The following is a 10,625-nucleotide window of genomic DNA, read 5'->3' on the forward strand; positions in this document are numbered from 1 at the left end:
CTGTTTTGTCCCGTGTTTAGTGTTCCCCTTGAGGAGCGTCTGGTAGCCGCTCCTTAAAGGGGGGCTACTGTCAGGACCCGTCTGAATCATGTGTTAAATTAGATCTAGTCTTTGTGTTCGGGGTCCTGGCAGTACCATATTTTATGTAGGAGATGCGTGGTTTAAGTATTGAATTATTCTGACCACGCATTTCCCAGGTCTCGTCACTTTTTCCCCGATCCCTTACTCTTGATTCTTTTCAGGTGTGTGTCATTAAGTTTTCCCTATTTAAAGTCCTTGTGTTTGGTGTCTTGTACTGGTCCGTTTTGTCCTGTCAATGTGAGTATTTGAAGTCTGTTTAGTTTAGCCTAAGTCCAGTTGCTTGTTATTGGTTTTTGTAGTTTAGTCTAGTTAGTATAATCCTGTGTAAATCCTGTCTTTTGTTCAGTTTATTGTTTGTTATTTGCCCCATTGTGGGTTTTGTTTTCTTGTTTTATATTTAATAAAGTGTTTAGTGTTCATATACATCTGCGCTTGGGTTCGTCTCTAAAAATCCTTACACCTATGAGGAAAAATTACTTCTTTTCAGTAATTTATAGTATTTGATCTTGCCAAAAACGCATCTATGAGGTATTTGTTTCCTACCCTGTCAGTTTAAGATTCGATGCAGATTCGACAGGTACGCCACCTTTCGAAATACTTGTGAAATGCACCGCTTGGTGTTTCGAATCACTTTATCACGTGACATGGGTGTTTCGATTCACATTTCGGAGCAGTGTTTCGAAACATTTACGCTTCGGGATCTCGACACAGTGTCGAAACGTCAGTTTCGTGGGAGCCATCCCTAGTCGGCTGTCAAATTGAATCTATCATTAAAGTAAAAATTTTATTTTCATTAAGTACATTTAGAATTTTTAATGATAACAGGATCAAGATGTAGAGTCTGGAATACAGCTTACCAGGAAAATGTTACGTGTCAAGGAGTGACTTTCTGAGGGCGGAACTAAAAAGTGATAGAGATTGGTTCCGCCCGGACCGAAATCCCCAAACACCAGTTACTTTTGGGAGAAGAAATCAGGGCTTCATTGATCACAGGTTTATAGATGAGCGTGGCGATCGCGGATTGGGCAGTGTGAAGAGAAGGAGGAGTATAAAGAGAGCCTCAAAAACTTCAGATGGGGCAGTTTATTCAAGCCGATACGGTGAGTGAGTTGGAGTATTCGGGCGAGTGCAGTGGACAGAAGGCGGAAGATATTGTTGGCTGGGCGAAGAAGGATTAAGGATCGACAGAAACGGAGACCAGGCTGATTATATTGTGGGCTATGTTTAACTGTGAAAAGTTCCATGGAAGTGTGTAACAGACTCTGAGTGGTTGTAAACAGGAAGACTCACCGGAAGTACTGCCGAAAGGAGGCTGTTCAGACGAAGTCACACGGCAGCAGGGAAGTCATCCAGAAGCTGGAAGGAAAAGAGAAGGAAAAGGCCAGACGAAATCCTGTGCAGGAAGTGAACGTTGAGGCTGGCGAAGTTAACATCTCCATTTATATGCCATTGGCGACATCCTGACTCCTTTCCCCCCACGTGACGGTGGTACGACAACAACCTCAAGTAAGAATAGTTTGGATACATTGGGAAGTGTTATTGGTGAGAAGTTGGCTGCTGTAAGAGAACATCAGCTGTGTGTGTGTATAACTACCTGTGTGGAGCATCTCCAAAGGTACGCCCCTGTCTAGATCTTTTGCCCTGTTGGTTGGAAGAGAGGAGAGGGAAGCGTTTGCATTTACCCAGTGTAGCATACCCCGGGCGAAACATCTTACCTGAACTTACCTGTGTGGTAACACCTGTGGAGGCCGTGTTCGGCCCCACGCAGCAGCAGCCTTCGATCCTCATCTCCATCTGTCCTTGGTTTGAAGCCTCGGAAAGGGTGAACGCCCGACGTGGAGGCCGTGTTCGGCCCAACGCAGCAGCAGCCTACGATCCTCATCTCCATCAGCCCTTGGTTTGAAGCCTCGGAAAGGGTGAACGCCCGACGTCCATTTCCCCAAAGGTCTGTGAGTTATATCCTTTTCCTGCCTTTTCTGTATACTCACCATATGCACAAAGCTAAAGCCACCTATTGTGTTGTAGGCCTGCCCGCCAGCCCAAGTGAAGCCCCAGTTGCCCTTTGATATACTTACCATATGCCTAAAGCTAAAGCCAGCATATTGTGTTGTATGCCCGCTTGCAAGGCCAAGTGAAGCCCCAGTTGCCCATTTGATATACTTACCATATGCCCAAAGCTAAAGCCAGCATATTGTGTTGTACGTTCGCCTGTAAGCCCAAGAGAAGTCCTAGTTGTCCTCGAATGTGCTTAACATATGCCCAAAGCTAAAGCCAGCATATAGTGTTGTACGCTCGCCTGCAAGCCCAAGTGAAGCCCCAGTTATCCTGCTATGTACTTACCACATGCCCGAAGCTAAAGCTAGCATATTGTGTTGTACGCCCGCCTGAAAGCCCAAGTGAAGTTCCAGTTGCCCTCTATTGTACTTGCCTTAAGTCCAAAGTTAACCCCAGCATATTGTGTTGTACATCCACCTGTATGCCCAAAGAAACCCCAGTTGCCTTTTTATACACTCACCGTATTGTATACTTACCTGCATATCTGAGTGGAGATCCAGCCCTCCTGTATACACCTATTGACACACCATAGTATAGATCCCACTGTCCCTTGTATACTCCCTGTTTACCTCAAAGCTACAGTCCGTGCATTGTTCTGTCATACTTACCTGTTGCTCCAGTGCAGACCCAGTAGACTCCTCTGAAGTACCCACCCGTTCGTTGACTGGCCCTCAGTGTTACCAAGCGGTGAAAGCCCTCTGGACCCCATCAGCACGGCATAAGCCCGATCCCATCATTCATCGTGTAGTTCAACCTGCACCTTGACGGTCAAGAGTCCCAGCCACTGGGCCGCGTTGGAGTTCGCCACGCATAGCAGCAGGTATTCAATTACATCTGACATTTTGATACTTACCATCTACATCCTTTTACGTCCAGGAAAGGAGAGGGCCCGAGACTGCTTCCCTGTAAGCCAGAACGAAGAGGCAGGTTGTGAATAAGCTGATTGCCGTCGCACAAATCGAAGAGGGAAGAGTGAAGGACTCACCTGAGTTTTCCCGCGACAGAGTCTGAGTGACTCGGGAGTCCAATTCTCCGGCTGGAGAATTGGATTTTAGCCCCTTTCCCCCTTCCCTAATACCCTTTTTAAATAATTTAATAAAGTTGTTTTAATATTTACTTGCGCTCTCTGTGTGTCTGGTCATTGGGGTGCTCTTGGGACCTCCTCGAGGTGGAAACTAGGGAGGGGCGGGACTCACGACCTCTGTGGTCCTCTCCGACCTGTGACATTACGTCTATGTCAAAGTATCTTCCTGGAAGTAGTGTTTTTCCTGGAAAGAGGAACTTGCTAAATGAGGAATGTAAGACGTATTGGACAAATCTAAAAAGGTCACTCTATAATGGTTAGTTCCATTCCTTGGTTCTGATTAGTCAATAGGTTTGTTTAATTTTTGATAAAACTATGACCATTGCACCCAATGAGTCACTGCATCACCCTTAGCATAAGAAACCTCTGTTGCTGTTCACAGCCGCTCAGGGATTATCTTTTCTGGAAGACTTTTAGTGATTTTACTTCATGAAAGTTGTGTTGATATGTTTTTGATTTAATATTTGTATTATGTGGTAAGTAAAGGGACTTGATGTACTGTCCGGCTGAAGAGGTTGCATTTACTCAGCTTTGCGTTGTGCATAACAACACCCTTCAGCCGTGACTTATTCCATACAGGGAGGAAGAAAAGGACAATGTGTTTCTCAGTGTATGACTGCCAGATCTTTTACATGCTTTCACCACTGATACTGAACCTTGATAACAAAGATTAACAGTAACAGAATTGACTAATCCGGACAACAGGAATTTACGATTTTAGCAGGGGCGTTGCTAGACATAAAGCTCTACTGGGGCACGGGCCCCCCATTATTATAATTTTTTTTCTTAAAAGCCTGCGGTGTGCAAGATACAATTTCCTTTGCTTAACCCACTATTCCAACATTGCAACAAGTACTGGGAAAGACAAACATTTATTTAAAATATTTAAGTATCATCTTCATATATACATACAACATTATTAACATGTTTAAAGGCATAAAATGTTTGGAAATAATAACAGGAGAGAAAATATTTTTATGCACATTTGCATTTTACATAACAATGATTAATAACTTCTTTTTTTATTTTTAAGAATATTTTCATTTTTTGACTGCTACTAAAAAATCTAGCTTAGTTACTGCTAACTGTTTATTTAATGACCTAGAGCTAGTGAACTAAATATTAATTTCATATCTGAAAATACAGAAAAGTATAACACAGTTTTTGTATGTGAACAATGCAATTTTATAGACTATTGACAGAGGTTTTCCTGAGATTTTTCCTCTAATGTTTGAGCCCTGACAGGGTAAGTTATGTGTCTTTACTCCCTTAAACTCACCATCTCTCATTTTTGCTTCCCTTTTCCTGCTTTGCACAAACATTTCTGATGTTCATCACATGTGTCAATGATCGGGTGAAAATAAGATTTTCATTATTATTTAGAAAATTACTTTAGTCTCATCATCTTTTCATAAACCAACTCAATCGCGTGTACTTTGTATGCGCTGCGCACGGCAAAACATATACAAGTACAAGTTCTCACATAAAAATTTACAAGCTCTCAAGTTTTGCAACTAATTTACCTTCATACTATAGCCAGGGATAACCCAGTGTAACACAGGAAATCATATTTTGTGTGTGCAAAAACTGTAATTGGAAAAAATGAAGTAAAGTTCTAGTGAAAGCAGATTAGCGATGTAAATGTGGGTGGGACATTCACGCACTCCTCAGGGTTATAGAGGACCAAACACGTGGGTCAGTCGAGTCACTCTCACTTCTTTAACTCAGACTGTGTGAGCTGTAGCGCAGATCTAACGGGATCGCTTCAGAAATCACACCGATCATCAAACAGGATTTTACAATGCAGACACGAGCACTGGTTTATAACGCATCATTACGGATTAACGAAAGAAGACGACAAACGTTTAAAGTAACGCTGTGTCGCTTTTTTACGTGTTTTCTGTATTTATCATGGGTCTCGCAAGTCGAGGGTAAGTATTTAAGCATTATTATTATTGTCGTTGTTATTATGCTGGCTGGGATTATTGATCAATATCGACTGGTCAAGACTAACTTATAACAGGTTATTTTTGTGTCTGTACCTTATGTGTGTCTAGGCACAGCCATGTATTTGAGTAAAGTTATGCCTTACAACAGTGAAGTTATTTGTTGCCTTTGTGGTGCGCGTTATTTGAAGCAAACATATGAAGCAAGACACTTGCTAATACCAGATGAGGGCGCTATAGTTAAAGTTATATATCACAACCTACTATATTTAACAGGTAATGATGACTGCCATTTTCTTACGCTCAACCCATCGAGTGTTGTTGTGGAGTACGGCAGCTCTGTTTCAGTGGATTGTAGCACTGATGTCACACATGAAGGGATGGGCTGGGAAGCCGCTGTAGGATTTGTACACATGACCAAAGACAAACTGATCACCTGGAGAGTGTCTAACCTGACAAAATGGGACATACGGCCACAGTGCTACATTAACTACAATAGGACTCAATGTTCAATTTTCCTCCCAATCACAGTTTACAGTGAGTTTCCATGTTATTGTCATTAATTTTGATTCTCTAAAATACAGAATATAATATCTACATTCATTGATGTAATATTAGGTTTTTAAAATCTTCTTTCACAGAGACTCCAGATAGTGTCTCCATCAACACAGTGAATCACACAGGACCAATGATAGAGGGATCACAGTATGAGCTCCAGTGTGACATCATGAATGTGGCTCCTTGTAAGAATCTCACAGTGAAATGGTTTAAAGAAGAGACAGAGGTGAAAACTGAGACCTTCGATAACACCACCAAATCTTCAGTGACTGCAACATCCACACTTAACATCACTGCAAACAGATCTGATAATAAAGCTCAGTACAGATGTGAAGCAGAACTGGAACTGGGTGCAGATGGACCTCAACCTCCTCCTAAAGTGACATCAGAACCTTTCAAAATCACAGTATACTGTAAGTCTTTTGAGTTGTCAGTTTTATCGATTTATCTGTTGCCATGCAAGAGAAAATATAACAGACAATATTGTGGTCTTAATGCCGGCCATGTGAAACCGGGTGTTATTTGTTGGATTTCAGAGACAGTGGAGACAGGTGTAGTGCGGGTAATGTCACAAGCTGTATTAAAATTAGTCTTCCACACATAAAGTGTGTCCACACCAAAGCATTTAAACTCTGCTGAAAACACCAAGCAGACGCCAACTGTAGGCGCTTTCGCTTACCAGCTTTTTTCAGGCGAGCGCACTGTTTACTATGATACTTTTGCTTTGTTTATTAGACATTAGGGCTGTCACTTTTGAGAAAAATCTAATTCGAACGGATTTCGAATATCATGCAATGTATCCGAATATATTCGAATATCTAGGTAGGTGCCCCCCGTGCGCATAACCCCCCCCCCCCCCCAAAAAAAAACACCGTAATGGAGATTCAATCACAAACTTATTAACAGTGACAGTCATAAACAGGGCTGTCTGGATTACTTTTTTTACTTAATGTTTGAAACAGCAGGTTATCAACTTATGAATAACAAACTATATATAAAAAGCGATTCAGAACAGTTACAAACAATAACGTGAAAACTTAAACAGCAGCAGGAGTAAGGCATAAAGCAGGAGTCTCCAACCTTTTTGTGAGCAAGGGCTACCACAATGGATAAAACAATCTGGAGGGCTACTTTTGCAGTTTTCTAGAGCAAAATATTTACTGAACATTCAGAAATAATGTTTTATAAAATAATAAAATGCAATGTTTCTCTATCATTTACATAACAATCAAACAAGTCAATATAATAAACAGCTGTTGTTTTAAACATTGTGTGAACATTAAAACATGACATTGTCATAACGTTTAAAAATGGTAAAATGTAACATTCCTCTAACGTTCAGACAACACAAAAACGTTATTAGAACGTCAAGAAAACTGGACACTTTTTACGTTGGCAGAACGTTTTTAAAAACATTGGGAACTTTCAGGGAAAGTTCTTAGAACTTTTTTCTGTTAGCTGGGCAATGTCTTGAGTACAGGCAATGCCCTGAAAGCCATGTATTCAACTTTTAAGTTGTTGTATTTTGGCTTCAACTTTACTGCGTTGTGTGAATAGTCACCTCTAGAAACACATCTAGACTCCCTAGAACAGGGAAAATTTCAAAATAAAAAAGACAAAGCAAAGATTGTAAAAAATTAGCTGTCTTTGTACCATCACAATTATTGTTAACTAACACAGTTTAAATGTTTCTTTATAAAGGATATATCTTTTAGGAAAGAGGTCCCTCGCTAAAGATTTATGTTTGTGGTTATAAGAAAAAAAAGAAAGCGTTTCTTTTTTCAAATCGTAACTGGTGAGGTCTATGAATGTAGTTGTTAAGTTTCAACATCCAAGCTTAAGATTTAGGGTGCGTCTCATTTCTCTGTATTACCCCTGAAAGAGAGGGGTAAACGTCAACGTAGGAATTTATCAGGAGAGTCGACATCAAGATGTTTTATGGCTGAACGTCGAACTGTCAAGGAGTCGCACAAATAAAAGTAACGTTATTTTCAGCAGTTTAATTGAGATAATATTATGACACTCATGTTTTATGATACTTTAAATAAAATAATCACGCAGTTTTAATTGTAATGTTTTTGTTTTGAATCGCTAGTTAATGCGCTAGCTTGCAGCTAAGTTATGCGCTATTTGTTGAGCTCAGCTTAGGCTTTCGATACCACAACGATGGCATCTTCTTTGTTTATGTCAACGCTTGTCTGTTTACATAGCAGCCAGTTAGCGGCAAGGGAAGGTGACTCATTTTTTAGACAAACGATCTGTCTTACCCCTTCACTCAGTTTCGAGGGGAAGATGAAGACAAAAGGGAAGGGGTAAGACAGAGAAATGAGATTGGCCCTTAGTCTACACTACTTTAATAAAAATCTAAAAAGCAACTAACTGTGGTTCATTATCTAAATGATAAAACTACAGTATTAATAACAGATTTAGCTCTTTTAATTAAACTGAAACATTAAACTTGTTATTGTGACTGACAACTACTTTTGTATTATTGATTAACATGAAATAAACAGTGGCGGCTCGTGACTGCTCATCCGAGGGGTGCAAATTCAAAAAAGTGTCGTGTGTTGCTCGTGTTTTCAAAATATGTGTTTGTTGCGTCATGTGAACCATGTCCATCGCGTGTTTTGTCAAAGTGGGTGCCTGTTGCACACGTGTCAAAACCGTTTATGATAAAAGAGACGCTCACATTCACAAAATACACGCAAAACACTCAATAAACTCTGATTACGCATGAGATTATGTGAGTATCTGGTAAACGTGAGCGTCTCTTTTATCATAAACCCTTTAGACGCGTCTGCAGCAGGCACTTGTTTTGACAAGACACGTGATGCACACAGGATCTCTTGATGCGCAGAACACATATTTTGAAAAAAGGAATCACACACATGACGGGCTACATACACGTGACGAACTTTGCATCGAGCGCCCTCAAAAAAAGAAGTCACCGGCCACCACTGGAAAAGAATAAGAGACAGTTTCGTGTTTTATAGTCAGTTTTATTCTGCTTTATCCTGAAGTCCAATCATCACTTCTTATGCTGTCTCTTTCTGCCCTCTTTATGTGTTTCCACAACCTCAGTTAAACCAGCCATCAATGAGACCAAACTGCCCTCCACAGTGTCTGTGATTCGAGGCTATCCTGTGCAGCTTGTTTGTGAAGCAGAAGGTAACCCACCACCAAAGATCAGCTGGAGCAATGGCAATAGCAGTATATTGAAAACATCAAATGGAATCCTTACTCTGGATAAAGTTTCAGATGAAGCGTTTTACACATGCACTGCAGACAACATTGTTAACAGAACCATACGAATAGTAAAAGTGGTCATAACAGGTAACTATGCATTTTTGTAATATACTGCCATCTGCCTGCAGTACAGTACTTTATGTTTGCTATAGGAATCCTGACAGTAATACTTCAATTTCATTTACAGTTTGCTGTATAAATGATAATCTTGTTAGAAAATTATCAAGAATCAGAATCTAGCCTATAGTTATTTTTTATGTTTTACTCTAGATATTATCAGTGCATTAGTTTACATTGCAAATGGCAAGGTGGTTTTACTTTGCTTCATCGTTTCTTTGTGTCATAGCTGTGTATTTTTAAATTATTATAAAAATCCCTTGTTCTTCTTTAAACTATTCAAAACCATCTTTAATATTGAATCTTGGCTGCTGTGTGATTACATTGAGCATCTGGATGATATTGTTTGCTTTGTTTGTCTTGCTTAATGTCAATACCAGATAGGACGTGTAAAGCAAACTCTGCAGTTTGGTGTTATTTGTATATACTGAGAGCTATCGTGTTGCATCATCGTTTACATGGATGGATTTAAGAATTGTACAGAGCATATAAGTTCGATATCTAAATCGTGATGCAGGATAGAGATCAACAGTTGTTTAGAAAACCAACTAACAGAAGGCTTTTGCTTGCTTGTATGTATTGTTGATCTTTAGCCTGTAGGGTATAAATTATGCATACTGATTCATTCGTATTATGTTTCTTTTGACACAGAGAATTACGTGCCCATAATAGTAGGCATTATTGTTGCCATAGTGGTGGTCATCTTAATCATCATCATCTTCATCTACATCATCTACTACAAAAAACAATGATTGGCGAATATATCCTGAGGAATGTTGCCAAAAATCCACAAAGCCAAAATGGACACGCAGCACAATTAAAATGAGGACACTTAGCAGCAGCAATATCTATTTCTTTAGGTCCGTTTCATCTGCTGAGCCCACAATGAGATCAGTCAGTCCACAGAGAGAGGATTTACAGAACATTGATATGTCAGTGTGTCAATGTGAATGTGAGCTGCTAACCGTACCTGACACTGCGGTCAAAAGGCACCATAACGCATCATCAAGTTATTTGTTTGTCTGTCTTAGGCTTTTAGTCATTTTTAAATATTTATCACCAGCTTTTGAAAAAGACACTGAATTAAAGGCTTAGAATTAAGATCTATTGACCTGTGGGAACACTTGATGTAAAATTTTTCTCACTTTTTGTGTAAAATTTATTTTCCCCTAGGCTATTTTATATTATCACATCATTTGTAAATAAAAAAATGTAATAATAACAAAAGGATTTAATGACTTAACTTTTTTTAAATGCATAATAAAATATTTTGATTCATATTTTCTTTACATGGTAACACTTTACGATAAGGCTGTATTTGTTAACTAACAATGAGCAGTATGTTCGGAGCATTTATTAATATTAGTTCATGTCAATTTCAGCATTTATTAATACGTAAAACATAATAAAATCAAAAGTTGTATCTGTCAACATTAGTTATGCACAATGAACTAATATGAACAATTGAGGAGCTCAGATGCAAAACCCTTCAAGTGCGTCAGACTCCTAATGGATTCTCAAATAAACTGGTATTTATG

General features: G+C 39.5%; 1 protein-coding gene across 1 annotated transcript; it reads left to right on the forward strand.

The window, feature by feature from the left end:
- Positions 1-4,894: 4,894 nt before the first annotated feature.
- On the forward strand, positions 4,895-10,317 carry LOC129431094 (cell adhesion molecule 2-like). Its single transcript, XM_073856989.1, has 5 exons — positions 4,895-5,151; positions 5,443-5,703; positions 5,808-6,137; positions 8,806-9,057; positions 9,739-10,317. The coding sequence occupies exons 1-5, from the start codon at positions 5,022-5,024 to the stop codon at positions 9,837-9,839; spliced, it is 1,074 nt and encodes a 357-aa protein (XP_073713090.1). The 5' UTR covers positions 4,895-5,021; the 3' UTR covers positions 9,840-10,317.
- Positions 10,318-10,625: the final 308 nt, after the last annotated feature.

This window comes from Misgurnus anguillicaudatus, chromosome 19 (genome assembly GCF_027580225.2).
Source record: "Misgurnus anguillicaudatus chromosome 19, ASM2758022v2, whole genome shotgun sequence".
NCBI lineage: Eukaryota > Metazoa > Chordata > Actinopteri > Cypriniformes > Cobitidae > Misgurnus > Misgurnus anguillicaudatus.

Bases quoted from the DNA above. Each gene is read 5' to 3' on its own strand.
- LOC129431094 (XM_073856989.1), top strand. From the start codon at position 5,022: ATGCAGACACGAGCACTGGTTTATAACGCATCATTACGGATTAACGAA. The intron at 6,138-8,805 runs GTAAGTCTTTTG...CCACAACCTCAG, and splicing joins TTTCAAAATCACAGTATACT to TTAAACCAGCCATCAATGAG. The intron at 9,058-9,738 runs GTAACTATGCAT...CTTTTGACACAG, and splicing joins AGTAAAAGTGGTCATAACAG to AGAATTACGTGCCCATAATA.